Source organism: Schistocerca serialis, chromosome 8, assembly GCF_023864345.2.
Source record: "Schistocerca serialis cubense isolate TAMUIC-IGC-003099 chromosome 8, iqSchSeri2.2, whole genome shotgun sequence".
Taxonomy (NCBI): Eukaryota; Metazoa; Arthropoda; class Insecta; order Orthoptera; family Acrididae; genus Schistocerca; species Schistocerca serialis.
In genome coordinates this window covers 225573731-225599981 of record NC_064645.1, presented here as the reverse complement: position 1 = coordinate 225599981, position 26251 = coordinate 225573731, and the positions used below count along the sequence as shown (strand labels likewise).

Sequence of the window (26251 nt, the reverse complement as noted above, 5' to 3'; positions counted from 1 at the left end):
AGCTTTTCAGAGCATTCACACAAAGCTGGCGCTGGTGGCGACACCTACAACGTGCTGACATGAGGAAACTTTCTAAGCGATTTCTCATACACAAACAGCAGTTGACCGGCGTTGCCTGGTGAAACGTTGTTGTGATGCCTCGTGTAAGGAGGAATAATGCGTAACATCACGTTTCCGACTTTGATAAAGGTCGGATTGTAGCCTATCGCGATTGCGGTTTATCGTATCACGACATTGCTGCTCGCGTTGGTCGAGATCCAATGACTGTTAGGAGCGCCATGCTGAATCCCAACGGCCTCGTATCACTAGCAGTCGAGATGACAGGCATCTTATCCGCATGGCAGTAACGGATCGTGCAGCCACGTCTCGATCCCTGAGTCAACAGATGGGGACGTTTGCAAGACAACAACCATCTGCACGAACAGTTCGACGACGTTTGCAGCAGCATGGATTATCAGCTCGGAGACCATGGCTGCGGTTAACCTTGACGCTGCATCACAGACAGGAGCGCCTGCGATGGTGTACTCAGCGACGAACCTGGGTGCGCGAATGGCAAAACGTCATTTTTTCGGATGAATCCCGGTTCTGTTTTCAGCATCATGATAGTCGCATCCGTGTTTGGCGACATCGCGTTGAACGGACATTGGAAGCGTGTATTCGTCATCGACATACTGCCGTATCACCCGGCGTGATGGTACAGGGTGCCATTGGTTACACGTCTCGGTCACCTCTTGTTCGCATTGACGGCACTTTGAACAGTGTACATTACATTTCAGATTTGTTACGACCCGTGGCTGTACCCTTCTTTCGATCCCTGCGAAACCCTACATTTCAGCAGGATAATGCACGACCACATGTTGCAGGTCCTGTACGGGCCTTTCTCGATACAGAAAATGTTCGACTTCTGCCCTGGCCAGCAATCTCTCAGCAATTGAAAACGTCTCGTCAATGGTGGCCGAGCAACTGGCTCGTCACAATATGCCAGTCACTACTAGATGAACTGTGGTATCGTGTTGAAGCTGCATGGGCAGCTGTACCTGTAAAAGCCATGCAACCTCTGTTTGACTCAATGCCCAGGCGTACCAAGGCCGTTATTACGCCCAGAGGTGGTTGTTCTGGGTACTGATTTCTCAGGATCTATGCACCTAAATGGCGTGAAAATGTAATCTGGATACAGAAAATGTTCGACTGCTGCCCTGGCCAGCACGTTCTCCAGATCTCTCACCAACTGAAAACGTCTGGTCAATGGTGGCCGAGCAACTGGCTCGTCACAATACGCCAATCACTACTCTTGATGAACTGTGGTATCGTGTTGAAGCTGCATGGGCAGCTGTACCTGTACACGCTATTCAAGCTCTGTTTGACTCAATGCCCAGGCGTGTCAAGGCCGTTATTACGGCCAGAGATGGTTGTTCTGGGTACTAATTTCTCAGGATCTATGCACCTAAATTGCGTGAAAATGTAATCACATGTCAGCTCTAGTATAATATATGTGTCCAATGAATACCCGTTTATCATCTGCATTTCTTCTTGGTGTAACAATTTTAATGACCAGTAGTGTAGATAAAATGGCATTCCATGGGCAAAGAGTAGATTAAAGAGAATGAGATAATGAGGAACGATAGTCCCATAGTTCCTCCCCCGTCCCCCCTTCACCCCTCACACACACACACATACATACACACACACACACATACATACATACATACAGGCGCGCGCGCACGCGACTCCTCCCAAACCCGGTGTTACAGTCTGTTCTGTCGCTTATCGTTTCTTTCACTCCGTCAATGATTTGTTAACTGTAACACATAACTGCACCACATTAAAATGTAGATCCTCTGTAACACACATGGTTCGTCAAAGATTGTACAATGGCAAGGACGTACGGTGTCCAACGTCTACTAAAGCACGGCGAGGTTTACATTAACTTTTGATTTGAAGGTACAGATTTTTTAAGTTATAAAACGTAATTAATTATCTGAATTCCAAAGCTCGAAGCACACATATCAATCACTGAACCTACCACTAATCTCAGTACTACTTGGGTGTAGATCTCTGATCTCAGCGCGTGGAATTTCGACGTGCCTGGAGATTCTTGTCATCTGCATAGTCCACCATGTTGTAGCCAGACAATAAAACTTCCACCGGTATGTACGGGATAAGGAATTCTTTACTTATTTCTGGCTTTCAATTTTATATCAGTATGCGATGTAATATACTGATGTGGGATCAGAATCGAAGAGTGTTTTCATGTTGCGTTCTCTTGAGATTTCGTGACGGCCATGTTCTAATTACGTTAGAAACGAAATACCAGCATCGTTGACCGGCACATTTAGACGGCTGAAGTTCGGTATCCAGGCAGTACAGACGGAGTCTATAGAGATCATTGAGCGCTACCCACGGATGCTAAGAAATAAACTGTACTGTCAAAGATATTGTTAGACAAGCCACATTACATGTTTTATTCGTAGTCTCAGACGTCAGGGCGTCAGCAACAGTAAACAATTGAAAGGAGATTAAGTTCAGGGTGTTGAAAATTTTCTACGACTTTCTTAATGTCCCGCAGTAAATAACACAATGAAGAAAACACTTTCTTCATTGTAAAATCCGTAACAAATGTGACTGTCACGAAGAAAATGTACATTTTGTAAACTGTTATTTGTGATGCATCTCTACGAACGCAATACATTTAAATTCGATGCACTTTCCACCTTTGCTGTTTCATGGTTTCACGGCAAGATATTAACTGCGAAAACGGAAGGCCCAACGATCATCGAAAATGGAGATGCGCGAACTCGTGGAGGACCTCAATTATGACTTTAACTACAATATGTTCATCTTGAAAAATGCTCTTCGGAGTGTAGAATCACTTGCAGGTATGTTTATTTATAATTATATAGCCGTGTAACAGATGTTTTTGGGCTCGATTGTCCTAATACTCTTACACAAACGTAGTCTACAATGTATGTGACACACTTGGTTAATACTGTTCTTACAATTATCTGGGCAGGACTAGGCTATACGATTTGTCATTGACTAATAATTTTTTTTCATTATGTTGACGACATACGTAGCAATGTTTGTACTTTTCCCGCGATGTTGTAAAGAGGATGAGTTATCGTTGACGTAGTGTTCTGCGTATAATGTCTCTCCTAGATGGCGTAGTCCGTTAGGTTAGTCTTACGATACCTTAATTTGCATTATGTTGTGATCAATATTTCTAGACATCTAATCAAAGAATTCCGGACCTTTAATCTAGCTGTTGTTGAGAATTTCCTGATGTTCTTGTATTAGTGGCTGTCATAGTCCTTAGGCTACATTTGCTCTTGAGTCAGTACTAGGTATTGAAAAATGCATTAAAAGTAATGTTATATATGTCAGACGATATTGTAATTTAACCGTGTAATCTTCGGTAGGGGGTGTATTTCTATCGTCAAGTAACATAACAAAATATCAAAGAAGGAATCATGTATGATGGATAAGCTCAATGATGTATATTCTCTATTTTCTGGAGATAGAAACTTATTTGTTATTCTTTTACACTTTCGACTTCGTTACTGAAGTAGGCTGACTTGTGTCTGTTTATATGTTTTCTCACATAAGTAATGATACTGATAATTTTTGTCATACTTATTGAAAAGAACAATAAGAAAATCCTTTTCATTCACCTTAAAATTTTCCTTATCTTCTTCACGTTCGATGTAAATTGCATAAAATAATATCATTATCTTTGTCAAGAGACACCGACTAACTATGTCAGATTCTCCATAGTTAAGTCAAGTAAAAGAAGACGCAGTTGTACCCACAGTTGCCTAGAAAAGCCCTGTGACGTTATTCAGTCTCGGACTGAAAATAATCTGTGCTTTTTCACAGGCGCTGACAAATTATTTGTCCTCTGTAGTTGTTATCTCTTAAATATACTGAAACTGTTCAACATATGTGACTGTCGACTGCATGTAGAGAGGACGTTTGTGTGTAATGCTTGTCAAACAAGAGGAAAAGTGTAACACATTTCTAAGTAAAGCATATTTTATAGAGTTGAGTACTGTGGTTTCCAAGCTCACCTGTCTCTCTAGCGAACAAATGTTAATTAACAATCCTTAACTGCATAATATACGTCAGAGGGTTTTAAAACACTCATCGATAACATCTGCCAAACTAGAATTGTACACAGCCACTGCACATCTTGTAGCTGGCCAAATTCAGGAGAGGAAATTTGTTTTACCTTCAGTTACTAAACGAATATTTACGATTGAGTGCTACAAAGTCGCCTTGCCTTAGCGTTCTCTTTATGGAAGCTGATATTTATTTCTCCCACTGTAGGGCTGTCGAAAGAACTACGCGGTGAGAAACAACATACATTTATCTACGTTGACAGACAAGAGATATTTACGGTTTATTGAGTAGAAAGTCTGCTTCTCGTTAATAATGTATTGTAATAACTTCTTTAACTGAATTTATTTTACATCTTGCAAATATATGCATGAACTAATATTAATTACTGCGAAGATTTGGCATCTGTGGGATACGTCATCTTTAAAATTAGGCTTGTGGACTGTATACATCGTTCTTTCTATCATTCAAGATCAGTATTATTATTTCAAATGTAGAATATTTTCGTACTTGCGTGAATGCATTGAATTTGACGGAAGATGCCATTTATGGGTTAAGAGACTCCTTGGCAAATTCTGAACTGCGTGCCTTCGAATTCCATAAAGACAGCACATTAATTCTTGAATGAAACTCCGACTTAAAATTTTTTTGTTGCGTTTATTCTTTCGTTTAACAGTTTTGGGCTTGTCAGATTATAATTGGATAACAACTAAGGGCGAACAGCATGTATCTGATTTCTCGTGACCCTCTGTGTGTGCCTTTGATATATTTGCTTCTGAATTTTGTAGAAGTAATAATGACATGCATTTAATTGTATTGCCTGATTTTATTGAACTTTTAAACTTTCTCTAAGTAATAACTGTGTACTCCCATCCCCTACGCGACAAATATTTGGTAGCTGTTGTTTATGACAACGCTGCTTATGATAATGATGTTACAGTAGCATCGAAGCAGTTAGTAAACAAATGTTCACAGGGCACGTTTAACTATTTCGCAATAAGTGTGGAAATATTTAATGTGATCTTACAACATTGAAACTAATTAATTAGTGCGATCCAAGAAAAGATAATACATCCACCTTTTTTTCAAGTGACATAACAGTGATTTAATAAACGTGGGTCTTCAAACTATTTCACTGGGTTTAGAAATTGATGTTTTTTTTCATTTTGTGTAAATAGTATGATAGCTTTATCATTACAAAAAGGGTTTTGTAGTGTTCACTAGTCTGGAACGGAAAGCTGTCTTGCAGTGGAATCTGAACTGTCGGAAAAGCAGTCGAATTTTGAGGCAGGTTTGTCGGGAATCGGTAAAAAGAAAATGCACGATAAACAGAGGAGTTCCGTTGTGGGTTGAATACGTGAAGGAAACACTGATAAATCTGATTATGAGAGGAGATAAACTGAGGCTCTCAAATATACTTGGTTCTGAACTGCGTTACTTCAGGACACAATAAAAGTGTCGTGATGAAAGTTGTTGAAGGGGATAGTTAAAGCACCGAAGTAGTATCGTGGAGGAATGCTTCGGAGACTCGGTACGGTAGGGACATCCTGATTTAGAGCTCCGAGATGATGATATCACTTTATGGGGATTGATGGACATGTCCTTCTAACGGGCCATGGCGGTTCCCTTTCCCCTCCAGCTTAGCTGCTGTTTTTGTGGCAATATCATTCAAGGGTCGTTAAATACTGTTATGAGCCACAACTTTGTTGTCAGTTTCTACGACGTGAATGTGCGAAATCTGAATAGGATACTAAAACTCGGTTAGACCAAACTAGTGTACAATACATACTACCTACACCTTTCTTGCACTACTCCTCGTCACAAACAACTCTTCTCCTGATAGGAAGTTTATATTCATCTCTAGTAATATTCTGTTAATGGGACTAAGATGAAAATTTAAGCCTGAGACTTCCTTGAAATGAAGAAGTTCTTTTCTTTTAATAATGAATCCAAAAGTTAAAGTTTTATCTTTCCCTTCATACTGCCTTGACAGTTGATATGGATTTTCACCTATCTTTACACTCTCCTTCCGCAGTCATTACCATTTCACATAACACGGCAGTGTAGTCTTCACATAAAATATCATCATAGGGAGCCACATTCAAGCTCCGTTAGACCATTTTCTCTCATTTTCGCAGTATTTTACAGGGTAGTTGTTCCAGAGTGACGAGTATCTCACAGCTTTCGTTTCTCCCATTGAAGTTCACCCTTCGTCCTCCTATATCTCCTCCCCCTCCCGCCAACCCCTCCCACGCTTCCAACAGACGATAGATCAATCTGAGACAACGGGTTGAATACTCTTTATTGATTAAAAGCACTACATTGCGTATGTTCTACAGGTTTAAAGTCTGATGATGGCCTTCTGAGCCGAATACCGATTAAATTGAATAAATTAAACCTCTAATACCGGTTAACTGAATAAATTAATCCTGCAGAACATGCGCAATATAGTGATTTTCATTTATTATTGTGTTGTTCTCCCAAGAAGCGACGGAAGCGTCAGCTAACATGGTTGAATACTCGTCGTAGAACAAAGTTTCATCGCTAATTTTGGGCCCAGAATAGCAGCATAATGAACTGCGTTAAACTCCAAACCAGTTCGCAATGTGTTTTGGAACAAGGGCAATTCACACTGTTGGTGGTGATCCGTCAGTCGAATGTAGAACTTACGTACGAGACAGACCCATGGAGCCTTTCAACGTTGTTAGACTATGTGCTAACACTCTCACCCTCGTCCTGCTTTTCATTATACACACGTTCATAAAAAAAATACGACACTACAATATACATGCACTTATCACCATCAGTCACGCGATACGTATACACACGACGTTTCGCAAAAGACCAGACGAAGAAAACGACAACTAACACAAGGGCCTTGTTCTGGAGGGCATTTTAGGATTATCACAGACTCTCTAATGCTCACAGTTGTAATATCGATTTCTTCTTTTCAATAATTAACTTGCATAAAATATTCGCTTAACGAAAGAAGGGGTCTGCTATTTTTTGATGTATTAGCAAACATAAGTTTAAAGCAAAAACTTAATCAAAATACCTTTCAAAATTTTAATCGATTGGCTTCTCGTTTATCTTTTAAAGCTTTATATTTTATCATCGGCATAACCTCCCTCTCTATGCTTTTCTTATGTCTTCCTATTCCTGTTTCCTACTTCTGCTAATCTCACACTGTGTTTTCTCGCACGCTGATACTTGTTGATGGCCCAGCATTGAAATCTGCAGCAATTTGCGGAAGTGTTCCACCTCTGATACGTTGAACGATTCTCTTCAGTCGTCGTTGGTCCCGTTCTAGCAGGATCTTTTTCTGGCCGCAGCGATGTCGGAGATTTGATGTTTTACCGGATTCCTGATAGTCACGTTATACCCGTGGAATGGTCGCACGGGAAAATCCCTACTTCATTGCTACCTCAGAGATACTTTGTCCTACTGCTCATACGTCACTATGACACCACATCCAACTCACTTAAATCTTGATAACCTGCCATTGTAGCAGCAGTAACCGACCAAACAACTGCGCCATAACCTTGTTGTCTTATATAGGCGTTGCCGACCGTAGCACCGTATTCTGCCTGTTTACATATCTCTGTATTTGAATATGCATGCCTATACCACTTTCTTTGTTGCTTCAGTGCATGGAAATTGGAAATTTGTGGTAGGGTATTATGGGACCAAACTGCGGTCCCTAAGCCTACACACTACTTAATCTAGCTTCAACTAAGTTACACTATGGACAACCCACACAACCATGCCTGAGGGAGTTCTCGAACCTCCGACGGCGGGAGCCGCACGGACCGTGACAAGGCGCCTGAGACCGCGCGGCTACACAGCGTGGCTCGGTGTATGAATCAGGGTGGGGCTAAGTACAACCTGCTTCTTGAATCAGCTATTAATGACAATTATCAGCAGATAATATACATAACAGTAGTGTATTTCAAAATTCATTGCCGTAGCGACACAACAAACCAATGAGAGCAATTTCTTGTAACAGATAATTAAACACCCTGTGCTATTCAAAGCAAACACCTCTGATAATATTAGCGCTACGAATTATCATTAGCCTTCAGAGGAGCTAAAACATCGAAATTAAAATAAGCAGCATTTAAATAGCCAAAGGCCCATAGAGGCGTGGCACATATAATAACAAAATTGCTTCGATTTTTCAACCTGCTTTCCTGCACCCAATAGACTGATGAGTACAAATAAGTACATGCCCAGAAAGTCAGACACCGCAATCAGACCGTGTCCCAGCACACAACGACTCTCGGCGTTCAAAGTACAACAATTAAAACACGCAAAAGGTTTAATATTAGAAAGAAAGGAAATATGTTAGCACACAATTTTCTCTCAGTATCATAGAAAGAGATCCTTCCTCGTAAAAATCGAGTTTACGCCAGCTCAACAGGCAGCTTAAATAATACTCACAAGGAAATTAGCCAATGTTTTTTCCCCTTTTCTTTTTTTAATAGCAGGGTGGTAACGTACAACATATCGAGGCTCGAACTTCATACAACAGCTTAAAAGGCATTTTCTACAGCACAAAATGAACACCGCCACAAGTAAAAGCAGACGCAATTGCAAAGCATGGAGTAAGATTTTACCCACATACATTACGCCAGCTTTTCAATACGAAACACTTGACTTTCCAGTTAGCCAAGAAGTAACTCACTGTCCAAGGTGAAGGCGGCACCAAACCATCGTCCATAGGATTGCAACGCTCAAGAAGACACTACAGCAGGACCACCTTGCGGCTGGGCACAACACACTATGGCCAAGCAAGTGCCAAATTCAACTGGCCGGCCGTACCGAGAAGCAGTGCCTGTCTCTTCTGACTTCGCGTCCATTCTTGCTCTAGCCGCCAGTACTCGCCACAACACTCCTGCCGTCGCCGCGCACTACCTAGACGACGCGAACAGCCAGAAACCAAAGAGTACGACTCCTGTAGCATGACTCCTACCCAAAAGAAGGTCGATACAAGCCTCTACGCTTCAGAGATGCTGGGTACAAAACCCACTCAAATAAGCAAATAAGGGTACGTGTTTGTAAAGAATGGAAAGAAATTTGGGACAGTTCAGGAACAGAGAGGAGAACCTACCAGTTCCTTCCTAACGTAAAGGAGAGATCTAGAATGTCATATTTCCTTTCGACCGAGGGAGCTGTTCACAACCTGTCGGGATATGGTCCATATTGCAGGTAGTTTCTCAATAATCGGTACTCCAGACCACATCACCTGTGAGTATGCCAGTAGACAAATTGTTACAGACCAGTAAAGGGACGTCTTTGGCAGTATACCTGAGGAATGAGGAGCTTTGACACAAGCTGAACTTGCTGACAGCCAAAATATCAGCTTATCAGCTGAAAACCTACATGAGTGTGAGACATCCAAGAAGAGGCAATGCATCACGACAACTAGACGCACCAAGGCAGAGCATTAACCTACAACAACCTTCCGGAGGCACCAAGGCCTTCGGGAGACCAGGAAGGATTTACTGAGAACCTGACAGCCATCTCCCAATGTCTTCAACGTTGAGTAGCACCATACTAAAGTTCCTGTGAAACCTGATCTGTGCGCCTCAGCAATCTATCCAGATAAATGAGTAAATCCAGTTTCGTTCTGATACCAAGTATAGAAGGGTAGTGTATTCTAGTGTTGTATAGTGTAGTGTAGTCTAGAATTACAAATCTAGAATTACAAATTACAAAATTTGTGATGTAGCGTTGTAGCACAGTGTAGTAGACCAGCAGCATGCGCCTTTTAGATTCCGGGTGAACATAAATCTGTGTGCCAGATGGCTGAAAAGTCATATGTGGATTTTTAAAATTATTTTTGTTTCTTTTTAGTAGGTATTCCACAGATTCAGACGTGCGTTGCGCTGTGAACCAGCCGTCCACCGGATGAGTGATGATAATACCGAGTTGGCACCAAGGTCTACAGCCTTCCTGCCTTACGCAGGGATCATAACCAACATGACTGGTCGTATTTTGCGGAAATATGATTTGAAATGTAGTTTCCGATCTTCATCCAAGGTTATGATCCTTTTAGGTTCCGTTTCGAATGATCTTGGTTTGTGGAAGACGGAAGTCTATCGTATTCCTTACAACTGTAGCATGCCATGTATTAGTCAGACTGTCAGGCCCGTGAAGGACCTGTGTGCTTACGATAAGCGTCACACACGCTTACAACAGCCGAGAAAATTAGCAATTACAGAACACTGTCTTGGCACCGATTATCCTATGGAATATAACAGCACCGAGATTCTACCATGCACTTCTAGCTGTAGAGATAGTGTTATTAAGGAAGCTGTTGAGATTAAATTAGCTCGTAACTTTGTAAATAGAGATGAACGGTTTTGATCAAATTCTGCGTGGAACCGTGCTCTTCCCATTGTTAAAAAAATAAAAAATTAAAAGAAATAGATGGACATAATCAAGACTAAAAAACCCGCTGTTTAGTAATTTTCACAACTGATAACTTCTAACGTCGCTCATCTTTGGTTTTGCAATGGTGCAAGCGCTTACATTCCCGTTAGTTATTTGAACGAACTGAGCGATGGTCATCCGTTAGTTACTTCATAAACGTTGGTAAATGTTTCTCGGGCCGTAAATAACAGTCCAAATGGTGGATGATATGAAATTAATTATTCATTTGAAGACCACTGATCCGCACGTTTCAGTTTGTGATAGCAAGCGATGTGCCAGAAACAGGCTTTCAGCGACGTAGGTATTGCGTTTTAATTGACAGAGGGCGGTTTTTTCGACACAGCCAATTATAATCTTTCACCGCAATTGTCACGGAATCGCATTTCATATTATGAGAGTCGGGAGGCTGATTGTGTCACAGCTGTCCCACAGAAATGATGAGACTGCTCTCGACGTTTGCGTATCACAAATACACCATCTTTTTTCTATTTGCATTTTGATTAGCAGCCACGATGCACATCCATAACTTTCCATAATGAAATTAAAGGTGCTGATTTTAATTGGTAATCGCGATTTTTCTATTCAGCCTTCGGCTTTTCGGACTGTGATTGACGCTAACTGTTCTCTGCCATTGGGCTGTGCGATTGATTTCAAACGACCCCCACCCTTGCAGTTCTCCGCCCACATGCAAGTGCAGCCGGAATGGAGAACGCTGTGTATCGGAAGGAAATGTTCCAGCGTTATTTCCGTGTACTTTTCACAGATTTAACCATGTCGTACTAAATACGAACTTCAGGCATCAGTGTGTTTGGCGGAATGTGGTCGAATTGGTAGCAGCTACTGAGGATTGTTCACTACTCATCCAAAAATCCCCGGACATGTTGCAGAGTACCCCTGTCTTCTCCGTCTAGAATAAGGACGCAATAGCGATATGGTGGAGTGGCAAAAGGAGGTCCTAAATATCCGTCGTGTCAATATCAGCCACTGAAATAGGGGATGAATTTCTCAAGCGTGTCAACGAGTACAGTCCTGATTTAGAGGCTAAGGCTATAAGAGATCTTCCAGTGTGGGTCTAGAAGGAATTTACGTTGCAACTGCGTCCGAAACACGGTTGTGGCGGCGGACGACCGAGTACTTACTTTTATGTCAAGGCTCAATTATTTCATTCCGTGCAAAGGACAAGGCTGTGTAATACGTCAACAGTGTACCTTTCTGACAACTAACAATTTGGAAGAATTTGTAACACGTTACTCTTCGTAGCAGCTTTCCTGGCAACAGAACCTTGCCCACACTACATGACGAATTTGCTCCATTACAGCAGCAGTAGATGATGAGAAACAGATACTTGTAACCTGTTCAGACGACTCATGTTTCTGTTGGTACGTGGATGATGCGTGGCGTTCACTGTAGACCTCAGGTAACCTACCGCTAGGACGAGAAGCAAGTGGCGAAGGAAATTGAGGGAATGAGATTTTCACTCTGCAGCGGAGTGTGCGCTGATACGAAACTTCCTGGCAGATTAAAACTGTGTGCCCGACCGAGACTCGAACTCGGGACCTTTGCCTTTCGCGGGCAAGTGCTCTACCATCTGAGCTACCGAAGCACGACTCACGCCCCGTCCTCACAGCTTTACTTCTGCCAGTACCTCGTCTCCTACCTTCCAAACTTTACAGAAGCTCTCCTGCGAACCATGCACAACTAGCACTCCTGAAATAAAGGATATTGCGGAGACATGGCTTAGTCACAGCCTGGGGGATGTTTCCAGAATGAGATTTTCACTCTGCAGCGGAGTGTGCGCAGGAGAGCTTCTGTAAAGTTTGGAAGGTAGGAGACGAGGTATTGGCAGAAATAAAGCTGTGAGGACGTGCCGTGAGACGTGCTTGGGTAGCTCAGTTGGTAGTGCACTTGCCCGCGAAAGGCAAAGGTCCCGAGTTCGAGTATCGTCCGGCACACATTTTTAATCTGCCAGGAAGTTTCAAAACTGAGGGAGGTTGAATAATGTTAAGTGAGTGTCCTGTTACCTCATCGTTGGAATCTTTGGTTGCGCCTTGACTCCAACCTGTCAACACTGTAATGAATAATCAAATTTTCCAACGTGAATATGATTTCAATGAAGAATGTAACCTGATGAATGTGGGAAATTCTTGTCTTGGAAGATAAAAATTCCGATGTTACAAATTCAACTGCGTGGTACCAAGTATATTCAGGACTAAATACAGCATCTAATGTGGCATACAAATTAAGCGAATCTGAACATTTTGACTCCATTTGGGACAAACAATAATCCTTACTTTTGAGGGTCCACACAGTCTGTCCAGTCGAGACGGGCTGTCCAGGCAGCAAACGTCGTACGTTGAACTCTCCAACATGCACAGCTTCGTAAATCCAACTTCCCAGTAATTCTCAGGGAGGTGTCATGTTCTTGGAAGGGAGGTAACGACGACAGTACGTTGAAGTACAGACTTTGACTGAACAGGGATTGGGGCTATAATCAATTGTAGCCTTTACAAGAAAACAATAGCGACATTCTCAGTAGTCGATTTAGGGAAATCATGTAAATCGAAAATCACTATGGGTGAATGGGGATTAGTGTTGCACTTCACCTAAATCGGGTTTCAGTGTGTTAACAACCACATCATCTCGCTCCTTGGCTCTATATGAATTCAGTTTACAGAGTCGTTGTAATACACACTCTCACCCCCTTCTGGACTAAATTAGTAGTTATGGGCAAGGATAATCAAAACCTACAATTTTCCCACACATATACCTGATTTACTAAGTTAATTTTTGCCTCAGCATATGTCTAGAATACCTATCCCTACTTTTAGTCAAGTACTGCCATAAATTGTTAATCTCCCCGTTTTCATTCAGTACATAACAATTAGTTTATCGATCCACCTACCTGATCTACAGTATTCTTTTGCAGCACTACATTTAAAAAATTTCTGTTCTCCTCATGCCTGTACCATTTATCGTCCTCGTTTCAGATTCACTTACAGATGTTAATGTATTTCAGAGAAGCCAAACCAACAAAACTATCTTCTCCTTTTAGTGTCTCATTTCCCAAGCTTACTCCCTCAGAATCACCTAACTTAATTCCACTGTACTCCATTACCCATATTCACATTAAAAATCTCTTTCGAAGACACTATACACTCTATCCAACCAAGCTTTCTAATTCTTTCCCGTCTCTGACAGAATTGCAATGTCATCAGCAAACCAAGAAATCTTCGTTTATTCTCCATGTACTTCGATCCGATTTCAAAATTTCTCCCGGGTTTCTTTCACTGCATGCTCGTTGTTCAGATTGAATAATAAAGGGAGGTAGGTTACAATTCTAGTGACACTTCCTTCTCATTTACTGCCTTCCTTTCATGCCCCTCGACTCTTGTGTTTGTGGTTTGATTTCGGTACAAGTTGCAGACAACCTTCTGCTTATTCTATTTTCTTCCAGATACTATTTCAAAGATCACATTTCAGTCAACATTATGAAAAGTTTTCCATAAATCTACAAATGCTATAAATATAGGTTTGTATGCTTTAAACCCATCTTGTAAGACAAGTCGTAGGATCCATATTGTTCCTCAGTAATCTAAATCGATCCACTCCCAGTCCGGCTTCAATGTGTCAATCGATTCGTCAGTAGAAGATTAATGTTAGTACACAGCAATCACGATTTATTGAACTAACTTTTCAGCAACATGCACACATGAAAGCACCAGCTTTCTTCGGTACTGTTGTTATTACATTGTTCTTGAAGTCAGAGAATATTTTCTCTATCACATATATCCTGCATGCCAGGTGGAACAGTTACGTCATGATTGGTTTTATCAAGGATCTTAGTACTTCTGAAGAAATGTCGTGTGCTCCAAGTGACTTGGTGAATTGTTTTGAATTAGGTCCTTCAGTGCCTTCCGAATTCTACTCGCCGTATCACACTTCCAGTCTCATCTTCATCTACTCCCTCCTTTCTTTTTATGATTTTGTCTTCAACGTTCTTTTATGTGCATATTCTTCCATCCTTCAGCTGTCACTTCTTTGCTTAGTACAGGCTTTCCATTTGAGCTATTGATGTTAATACAGTTGTCTCTATTTTCTCGAATGGTTTCTTTATTTCTCGTAAGTACTCTTGGTGTTCATGCAGTTGCCTTCTGTTTTCTCTAATTTTTTTTTTATTTCTTGTAAATACAGAATTGTTAGATATTAAAATGTTAATAGCTTACTGCTCTCGTAGTTACTCATAATATTGCAGAGTATAAATCGTATAAATATTCGCTGGCTATAATCATCAGAAATACTAGACAAATCGGAAAACTTACCGACTTTACTCTTCGTATACAGAAACAAATACACCTTCACATGCACTACACTTTCAATTTTTTGAATTGTGCTTTAGTGCCACAGTAGTGCACTTAAATAGTTCCCTGTCTCCCAAGGGTTTCGTGGATGTTTCTCTTGTCTGTATGAAAAATCCCAGAACTGGAAATACCCTCTCAAAATACCCCAACAGGAACTCCCTCTGAGGGTTGACGAACGGTACTCAAAAATAGTTTGACGGGTATTCTGTACGTGATCACCTCTGTAGAGGGAATACATTTTATTACCAGTCTTCTCATGGATGCCAGTGTGACATCTGGTTCGCAAAACGAATGTTGATGTGCCCCTCTGAATCGTGCTCTGGACCGTAGACAGAGGTAACTAAAGTTTTCAATCTTTCCCAGCACCTTTTCAGTGAAAAGGTATCTGTCTTTTAGGCTGTTCATAAAAATTATGTTTACGCCATTTTTTCTCTTAATGGGTTAGGATTTATGTGTGTGTGAAACAGAATCATTGTCTTTTATGCCTCTTCATACATCTTTTGCTTCAACTTGTTCTGAAGAATTCTTGGCTCCTAATACGTCCACTTTTTCACTTAGATGTGGCACTTTTAACTTGCATATTTTGACATTGTAGTTGTAGGTGATAAACAGTCGTGGACCTGGCACTTTGTATCTCAGTGTACGTTTTATTACTTGTAATGTGTGTTGGTGTGTTCCACTTCAGGTGTGCTTCTTTTTATTCTAAAGAAGTGCTACAACTATTCGATAATCAATATGCAAACCGTTTACACACTTGGCTATGTTAGTAAGTTTTGTTTTCTATACCGATACCAACTGTTAACTTGATTTATACGTTGTATATCGTTAGTGTTTTAGATGTGTGTGTGTGTGTGTGTGTGTGTGTGTGTGTGTGTGTGTGTGTGTGTGTGTGTGTCTGTGTGTTTGTGTGTGTGTGTGTGCATGCGCGTCCATAAGTTTACGATTACACTAGTCTGCGTGGCATCAGATGGCTGAAAACTAATATGTGATACTACCTCAACTTTTTACGCCGTTTTCAGTTTTTTCTATCACTTACGGTTTGCCGCAGTTTGACTTTAGAGATATATTGCCGTGTCAGAAGGTTAGGCGTATTGTTGGAGAGAACTTTGTCAATACGGGCCTGTATACCTTTAGGCTGTTACACCTGTTGATGCTAGTTGTTAGTTGTGACGCTGAAAGTGTTGCTTATCAAACAGGCTTGGATTACCAATGCTACATTGTGATTATTCTGTATATTTAAGACGGTATTAATAAATCTCTTTGCCTACTGTTGATAGTTACGACAATATCAACGCGAAAGTGTGTGAGAACATAAATATTTTTTATTACATTTTTGGGAATAATACAGTGGCTAAGCAGATTTGTGTATAAAGCTCACCAAGTCATTTTAAAACGAAACTTGGCGAGCAGGGCAAGGGATGGGCGTCAGAGGCAGTTTGCCGCTGTTGTATGGAAAGATTAAGCCAGTGTTGTGAAGGGAGCTTAAAACTCACCTTAATGACTTTTACTTCTGCGTAGCTAATGTACGGGGCTGCAGTTCGAAAAATAAGAGATAAGTTGTGTATCCAAACATTGATCCAGGCATTAGGCCAGTGTGCACATGAAAAAGATCTGATTACTCCTCTTCCTCCAGCTGCTGTAGAGAGAACGTGACAGAAGATGATAAAGAAAATGATGTTGATGTAATTTCCGAAGACGATAGCGATGTCCATGAGCCTGAAGGCGACTCTGCTCCACAACAGTTCTCTCAGAGTGAACTTAATGCTCACGTACGAGATTTGAAGTTTCTTAAGGAATCTACGGAACTACTTGGCTCCCAGCTAAAAAGTAAGAATATATTGGAGCCAGGAACACAATAACTCATCATTCAGACGTAGAGAGAAAGAATTAGTTCATCTATTTTCACAGAACGAGACATTGCTTTACTGCAATACCGTAAACGATGTAATGCACTTCCATGGCACTAAACGTGATCCTTCTCAGTCGAGCCTTTTCTAGATTCGTCAACGAGGAGTCTGAAAGCGTGTTACAGCACAATGGAAACGTGTATGGTTCCGTTCTTGTGGCCCATTCATTCAAATGAAAGCGATGTATGAGAACATGAAGATACTCTTAACGTGTATCCAGTATGTGGAATACACTTGGCTAATCTGCAGTGGCTTCAAAGTTATCGGGATGCTATTGGGACAAGCTGGCTTCACAATAGTGCCTTGCTTTCTTTGCGAATCGGACAGTCGGTTAAGGCAAAGACATTGGAGCGTAGGAGTTTGGTCAGAGCGGAGAAATTTTGTGCCTATAACTAAAAGTATCCTGCACGAACCGCTTGTAGAAAAAAAAAAGTCTTGCTTCCAACTCTCCAAATAAAATTAGGCTTGATGAAGTAATTTGTAAAGGCTCTACCACAGGATGGACCCTGCATCAAGCACCTTTCCAAGAAACTTCCCTTCACCGTACGATACAAATTAAAAGCTGGAATTTTTTTTTAGTCCTCAAAGATATTGATGAAGGATGAGGATTCTGAGAAGATAATGAAGAAAAGAGAAAAGGTGAATGACTGCCTTCTGACCAGTTACTGAGAACTTTCTGTGGAATAACAAAGATACTAATTACAAGGCCATTGTTGAAAAAAATTGCGAAATTTGAAGAAGATAGGTTGTAACGTGAGTGTGAAAGTTCACTTTCTACGCTCAACTATCGACTACTATCCGGAAAATTTGGGACATTGTACTGAAGGGCACAGTGAACGTTTTCACCGATGTATTAAGGAGATGGAGAGGCGGTACCAGCTGCACAGTTCAGCACCTATGATGGCCGACTACTTGGATGCTGAAGAGGGATAGTCATTATATACAATTATCTGCAAGGAAATCAAAGAAGAGTAAGTTTAAAAATTAATGGAACACTTTTGACTCCTTTTTTTATACAAGGTAGTCACGAAACAAATTACAGGAGTCCTGAGCAGTATTTTTAAATGTATTTTGTTTTCAAATGTGTTTTGGTTAAAAACCCACCTTGTGTGAAATGGTGTTAGAATATATTGGTGGGCCCAAAAGTGAAAATCGTCAAAATATTGCTTCTTACTTTGTGTAAAAATCAGACGTGATAGGTGAAAACGGTAGTTATTTATAGAATCAGCATAAAAAATTAATTCAAGAACACCTACTTTCAACAATCATTTGACAAAAATTTTTTAAATGCAGACTAGTGTTATCGATTGATTTGGTTGTGAGTTGTTGGTTAATAATTTATCATTTCCTTGCTGCTTGCTTCTTGGACGCTTAACAACAATGTATTGGGATATTTGTTATAATGATTTATTGTGATGATATCCATAATTTACTCCATTTTTATGGGTAACAACTATGCTGTTTTAAATTATCTACTAGTAAATAATCACTGATAACAATATCTGACATCTGACATGTTCGTCATATCTTGTACTAAACTATCTGCTTGTCATTGCCACTTACAGTTAGTGGCGTGACTATGGTAACTGGAACCAAGGGCAAACCTCGACTTTCCACCTCCACCCTCTCCCCCAGCTCGACAACTTCCCGTTTTTGTTTAATCCGCATTGCTGTTTAACCTGTTTATTCGCTTATTGTGATCAATATGTATTCACAATTACGTAGAACGTATATACGTCAGTAATTTTGTTTCTTGTTAAGATACAATTTAAAAAAATCCAAAGTTGCATTTTCTGCAGCAATACAGTGATTCCTTTCTAATTGTTTCACTTCCAATCAATTTAAAACTATAACAACGAAAGAAATTACAAAAATGCTCTTAAAACTTCCATTACGTTGATTAATGGGCGTAACAGACGGAAGGGTGGGTTTAACGTCCCGTCGACATCGAGGTCATTAGAGACGGATCACAAGCTCGGATTGTATCAAGGATGGGGAAGGAAATCGGCCATGCCCTTTCTAAGGAACCATCCTGGAATTTGCCTGCAGTGACTTAGGGAAATCACGGGAAACCAAAGCCTGGATGGGCGGACGCGGGTTTGAACCGTAGTCCTACCGAATAAGAGACCTGGGTCAAACCACTGCGCGACCACCCTCGGTCTTGGCATAACAGGATTTTCGGTATATCAAAGACAGAAATCGAGATACAAGCATCTCAGTACCAGAGAGAGGCGGGTCTTAGGGAACTGTTGCTGAATACAGTCCATTCGGAACCTGCTCCTGGTTTCCTTTCTTACATCTCCGCTCCTTCACATTTTAGTTATTTCCAGTTCCTATTTTTTATTATTTTTCTTCTACTTCTACTGCATCATTATACTCTTTTTCCCACTCCTATTTCACCGTCGCCCTTTCCCTTTTCTTTTTCCTTTCCTCATGTCAAAAAGATGCGTGCATTCAGGGCATGCGCCTCGGCTGCCATACCCTTAGTTACGTCACTGCTTACAATGCATTGCTGGTTGGGCATTTGTGTTGTTAAACACTTCATCCCTGGTATTTGAGTCAATGGTTCAAATGGCTCTGAGCACTATGCGACTTAAATTCTGAGGTCACCAGTCGCCTAGAACTTAGAACTAATTAAACCTAACTAACCTGAGGACATCACACACATCCATGCCCGAGGCAGGATTCGAACCTGCGACCGTAGCGGTCGCTCGGCTCCAGACTGTAGCGCCTAGAGCCGCACGGCCACTCCGACCGGCGGTATTTGAGTCACTAGGATGTTTGGTTCTCTAAATTTCCTTCAAGAGTGTTCGTTATTTTGTACACAATATAGAGACTTTATTACCATGTTATTTTAAGTGTGTATGTCATCGTGTTTTCTTTAGAATTACGTCAATGTAGGTACGTGTATCTCTATCTTCTTCTTAATTCACTCTGTCTCTTGATTGTGTTGTGAAGTACTTATTTTTTTGTCTGTTTCTTCATCAGTGTCTCCTTTTTATAATACCACTATCTAAGTACAGTCTGTGTTGTGAAATACTTATTTTTTTGTCTGTTTCTTCATCGGTGTCTCCTTTTCATAATACCACTAGCTAAGTACAGTCTTATTTATCCTATTTAACAGGGACTCCATCTCAGCGCACCATGATCTGGCTGTACGGGTGATACCATGTCGAGAATAATATTGTGCTTGTTATAGAGGAAGGTTTGTGCGTGTCGGGATGGTAGCAGGTGGGCGTCCAGGGTGTTTTTCCTACACGTAAAATGATAAATGCCAGGATTCAGGAAAAAATGGGTTTTATTCCCAAGAACTACCATTAAGGGATGTAATGTTCTTGAAAACTGTCTACCGCCGCGGAGTGAACCGCACTTGATATGGGAAGAGCATTCCGTCCTCAATAGCAAGGACTGGTGGCCACGTCCAGAGAGTAAGGAAGCTGGCAGGCAAATGAGCGACCCGGTGTTGTGGGCGCTACATCGCCGACCCTCTTGCGTACCTCATGTGACGGCACCCGGTCCTCTCATTGGGTTTGTGGCAGAAAGTTGGCGCCTCTCATTCAGCAATACCGTGGTAGTGTGCCTAGCTCAGCGTAAGAGCGTGGGAGTCAGCCGTAAGCACTGCGGAGTAGTTTACGTAACTGCTCAAGCCACTGCCTGAAGCTAGGTCAAAATGATGGGAGTAGAATACAAGAAAAGTTTTTACCATTTTCACCCGTTGCCATGAACAGGTTTATAGCACGTATTGAACAAGTATTTAGGCTTTCCTTTGTGATTGTTATCTCTAGAAGGATTTTCGTTTTTCCTTATCTAGTATGAATTTCAAGGTCATGTGTCTTACTTATTCTGATTTACATGTTTCTGGATTTCCATCTGAGCTGTCATTTTCTTTACACGACTTTTCAACAACATCCCTGATTGTCTTCTATAGGTGTCGAGCACTGATTTCTTTGCTCTCTGTTCGGGTTTCAGCCATACTGTAAAAGGGGCACACCACACACCACGCCGTGTTCTCAAGGAATCCAGCAGTCCCACAGAAAGTTACAACCAACCATGACATACCGTAAGCAAATGTTATAAATAAAGGAAGTGCCTTACGGCGGTACGCTTCGTCAAAAATGTATTAGTGAGCACTTCTCTATGAGACAGACAGAGAGAGAGAGAGAGAGAGAGAGAGAGAGAGAGAGAGAGGGAAGCAGTGATAGAGACAGGGCGAAAGAGAGGGAGACAGAGAGAGAGCGAGCGAGAGAGAGAGAAAGGCAGCGATAGAGACAGAGACAAAGAGAGGGAGGGAGAGAGAGAGAGAGGGGGGGGGGAAGGGAGGGATCATCGATAAGTTTTCTGACGTGATTTAAGTAAACTGAGAGTAGACCCGTAATTTATTTAAATTAAGCCTTTGTCTCTCTTAAATTGTCCGCTACTCGGATTTCTTACTCTGCTGCCTGCACCACAATGCTAGTATCGCTGTTTTACATCTGACCTTCAAATCGAGGGAGTGGTGGAGGGGGGGGGGGAGGGAGGGAATAGACACAACGCTTGTATTCTTTTCTCCAGATCTTTGTTAAACAATTTTGTCCAACATGGGGCATCCCACGTTTTTCATCTACATTTACATTCACATACATACTCCTGAAGCCACCGTAGAGTGCATGCCACCACTAGTCACTTCCTCTCCTGTTCCAGCCGCAAATAGGGCGAGGGAAAAATGACTATCTGTAATCCTCCGTACGAGCCCTAATTGCTGTCATCTTATCTCCGTGCTCCTAAGGCGAAATGAACGTTAGCCGCTGTAGAATCGATCTGCAGTCGGCTCAAATACCGGTTCTCCAGACTTCCGCAATAGTGCCTGGCGAAAAAAACTTCGTCTTTCCACCAGGAATTCCCATTTGAGTTCAAGAAGCATACACATCGTATGAGCTACACATCCGGTTTGTTGATCAGTAGATTATCTTTCTACCAGCAAGTACATCTTTCAGCTTCGTTGAAGGGATTGATATACATTGGAAACCATACTTTGAAAGAATTCTCCTCATCCCGGCAAAAGTGGCACCAGCGCACACAAGGTTTGCGATTCTCGCTTCTTCTTGAGTGTCGTTTCTCTCTACAGACAGTGTTGATTTGTGATGTAGAACACACTCGATCTGTCTTCAAGGTACCTGTTTCTTTCGCAAATTTTTCTTCGGTGTGAAAGTTCTTTGCGAGGATAACTTTAGTTCTACATCTACATGGATACTCTGCAAATCACATTTAAGTGCCTGGCAGAGGGTTTATCGAACCACCTTCACAATTCTCTACTATTCCAATCTCGTATAGCGCGCTGAAAGAACACCTATATCTTTCTGTGCGAGCTCTGATTTCCCTTATTTTATCGTGGTGATCGTTCTTCTCTATGTAGGTCGGTGTCAACAACATATTTTCGCATTCGGAGGAGAAATATGGTGATTGGAATTTCGTGAGAAGATTCCGTCGCAACGAAAAACGCCTTCGTCTTAATGATTTCCAGCCCAAATCCTGTATCGTTTCAGTGACACTCTCTCCCATATTTCGCGATAATACAAAACGTGCTGCCTTTCTTTGAACTTTTTCGATGCACTCCGTCAGTCTTATCTGGTAAGTATCCCACACCGCGCAGCAGTATTCTAAAAGAGGACGGACAAGCGTAGTGTACGCAGTCTCTTTAGTAGGTCTGTTACATTTTCTAAGTGTCCTGCCAATAAAACACAATCTTTGGTTAGCTTTCCGCACAACAGTTTCTGTGTGTTCCTTCCAATTTAAGTTGTTCGTAATAGTAATACCTACGTATTTAGTTGAATTTATGACTTTTAGATTAGACTGATTTATCGTGTAACTGCAGTTTAACGAGTTCCTTTTAGCACTCATGTGAATGACCTCACACTTTTCGTTATGTAGGGTCAACTGTCACTTTTCACACCATTCAGATATCTTTTCTAAATTGTTTTGTAGTTTGTTTTGTTCTTCTGATGACTTAATTAGTCGATAAACGACAGCGTCATCTGCAAACAACCGAAGACGGCTGCTCAGATTGTCTCCCAAATCGTTTCTACAGGGTTACAAAAAGGTACGGCCAAACCTTCAGGAAACATTCTTCACACACAAATAAAGAAAAGATGTTATGTGGACATGTGTCCGGAAACGCTTAATTTCCATGTTAGAGCTCATTTTAGTTTCGTCAGTATGTACTGTACTTCCTCGATTCACCGCCAGTTGGCCCAATTGAAGGAAGGTAATGTTGACTTCGGTGATTGTGTTGACATGCGACTCATTGCTCTACAGTACTAGCATCAAGCACATCAGTACGTAGCATCAACAGTTTAGTGTTCATCACGAACGTAGTTTTGCAGTCAGTGCAATGTTTACAAATGCGGAGTTGGCAGATGCCCATTTGATGTATGGATTAGCATGGGGCAATAGCCGTGGCGCGGTACGTTTGTATCGAGACAGATTTCCAGAACGAAGGTGTCCCGACAGGAAGACGTTCGAAGCAATTGATCGGCATCTTGGGGAGCACGGAACATTCCAGCCTGTGACTCGCGACTGGGGAAGACCTAGAACGACGAGGACACCTGCAATGGACGAGGCAATTCTTCGTGCAGTTCACAATAACCCTAATGTCAGTGTCAGAGAAGTTGCTGCTGTACAAGGTAACGTTGACCACGTCACTGTATGGAGACTGCTACGGGAGAACCAGTTGTTTCCGTACCATTTACAGCGTGTGCAGGCACTATCAGCAGCTGATTGGCCTCCACGGGTACACTTCTGCGAATGGTTCATCCAACAATGTATCAATCCTCATTTGAGTGCAAATGTTCTCTTTACGGATGAAGCTTCATTCCAATGTGATCAAACTGTAAATTTTCACAATCAGCATGTGTGGGCTGACGAGAATCCGCACACGCAATTGTGCAATCACGTCACCAACACAGATTTTCTGTGAACGTTTGGGCAGGCATTGTTGGTGATGTCTTGACTGGGCGCCATGTTCTTCCACCTACGCTCAATGGAGCACGTTATCATGATTTCATACGGGATACTCTACCTGTGCTGCTACAACATGTGCCTTTACAAGTACGACACAACATGTGGTTCATGCACGATGGAGCTCCTGCACATTTCAGTCGAAGTGTTCGTACGCTTCTCAACAACAGATTCGGTGGCCGATGGATTGATAGAGGCGGACCAATTCCATGGCCTCCACGCTCTCCTGACCCCAACCCTCTTGACTTTCATTTATGGAGGCATTTGAAAGCTCTTGTCTACGCAACTCCGTTACCAAATGTAGAGACTCTTCGTGCTCGTATTGTGGACGGCTGTGATACAATACGCCATTCTCCAGGGCTGCATCAGCGCATCAGGGATTCCATGCGACGGAGGGTGGATGCATGTATCCTAGCTAACGGAGGACATTTTGAACATTTCCTGTAACAAAGTGTTTGAAGTCATGCTGGTACGTTCTGTTGCTGTGTGTTTCCATTCCATGATTAATGTGATTGAAGAGAAGTAATAAAATGAGCTCTAACATGGAAAGTAAGCGTTTCCGGACACATGTCCATATAACATATTTTCTTTCTTTGTGTCTGAAGAATGTTTTCTGAAAGTTTGGCCGTACCTTTTTCTAACACCCTGTATAGATAAAGAACAGCAAAGGGCCTATAACACTACCTTGGGGGACGCCAGAAATCACTTCTGTTTTACTCGATGAGTTTCCGTCAGTTACTACGAACTGTGACCTCTCTGACAGGAAATCACAAATCAAGTCACATAACTGATACGATATTTCATAAGCATGCAATTTCACTACTATCCGCTTGTGTGGTACCGTATAAAAACTCTTCCGGAAATCCGGAATAGTTGTATGTAAAGCGTGTCGTCTTGCGATATTTCCAGATTTGTAACGTTTTTTTACGATTTGGAGTAGCTTTCTGATTGATCATTAATTTCTGTGAGCCAGTTCTTCTCTTTGACGGCGACGAGAAACAGTCGCTAGATAGGCGAGCAGTGTGTTCCGATAAACAGTTTGATTGGAGTGCAAACAACGAGCTACTAAATCCCTGCTCTACACTATACAGGGTGTCCCATTTATCTCGACCACGCTAAATAACCGTTTGTCCAGATGCAAATTAGTAAATGTTTCGAGCAAAGGTTCCTTAGCCGTCAGGGGAACATCAATCAGCATGATTTCCATCGTTGTAGCTTTGTTTTTTGCAAAGATATGAACAGCGGTATGATTTTTTTAAATGGCACACTGTATTTTTTATTCGCTAATTCATTTCCTCTACTAAAGACTTATTCAAAAATATATCACAGTGTACTATTCACTGAAACACAACATTATTAACTACGTAACACAACATTGACTTTGAGCCGGGGATCACAAACTCGTCCACTTGCTGGAGTTGTCAGAAAACAAATGAAAACCAAACAAAAACATAATACAAACTTGACTTTGACTCTCCTGTACCACTGACCAGGAGTAGAACATTCAAAGGTGCTCAAAGTGGTGACCCTGGACACCCACACACTGGTGCACTCGTAGAGTGAAAGAATTATTTACTGCTCCCAATGATGCCTGCTGAAGAGAATTACAAGCAAGCACGATACGTTCCTGCATGTCCTCGGGAGTTATTGGAATACCGCGATAGACAACGTCTTTAATGCATCCCCAAACAAAAAATCCCAGAGGATTTAAATCAGGAGACATAGCTGGCCAAGAAGCTGTTCCTCCTCGACCAATCCATCTGGCAGGATACCTTCGGTTCAGAACACGACGTGCACGCAAGGTATTATGTGCTGGACACCCATCGTGTTGGTCCACATAAGCAGGCCGCTGTAAGCGAGCGGTTCTAGGCGCTTCAATCTGGAACCGCGTGACCGAACGGTTCTAGGCGCTTCAGTCCGGAACCGCGCAGCTGCTACGTTCGCAGGTTCGAATCCTGTCTCGGGCATGGATGTGTGTGATGTGCTTAGGTTAGTTAGGTTAAGTAGTTCTAAGTTCTAGGGGACTGATGACCTCATAAGTTAAGCCACATAGTGCTCAGAACCATTTGAACCATCTGATACCACATAAGTATTCTGGTTCTTAGCGGCACTTCATCCAGAAGAGGAGGAAGAATTCGTCTGAGGAAGTTGGCATATGCTATGCCGTTTAGACTACCACTGATGAAATAAGGACCAATAATTGTAGTACCATGCATCCCACACCAGGCGTTATCTCTCCATTGGCGCTGATGTTCCACCTGTCATCGTGGGTTGTCGCTGGACCAATAATGCATGTTCCTTGTATTTACCTGTCCTTTGTTTGAGAAGGAACATTCATCGGTAAGCAGAACATTGGAGAAGAAATTCGGGCTGGCGAAGATTTGCTGCTGTGCCCACTGACAGAACTGTACACGATTCTGGAAATCATTCCCATACAATCCTTGA

The 26251-nt window shown here is 41.7% G+C and overlaps 1 protein-coding gene across 1 annotated transcript in view; it reads left to right on the top strand.

Moving 5' to 3' along the window:
• Positions 1-2785: 2785 nt before the first annotated feature.
• The window catches only part of LOC126416937 (uncharacterized), a 67278-nt gene continuing 43812 nt past the window's right edge, over positions 2786-26251 (top strand). The window contains exons 1-2 of the mRNA XM_050084818.1: positions 2786-2860; positions 12142-12165. Of these exons, the coding sequence (XP_049940775.1) occupies positions 2786-2860; positions 12142-12165 (99 nt within the window). The remainder of the gene's footprint in view (positions 2861-12141; positions 12166-26251) is intronic.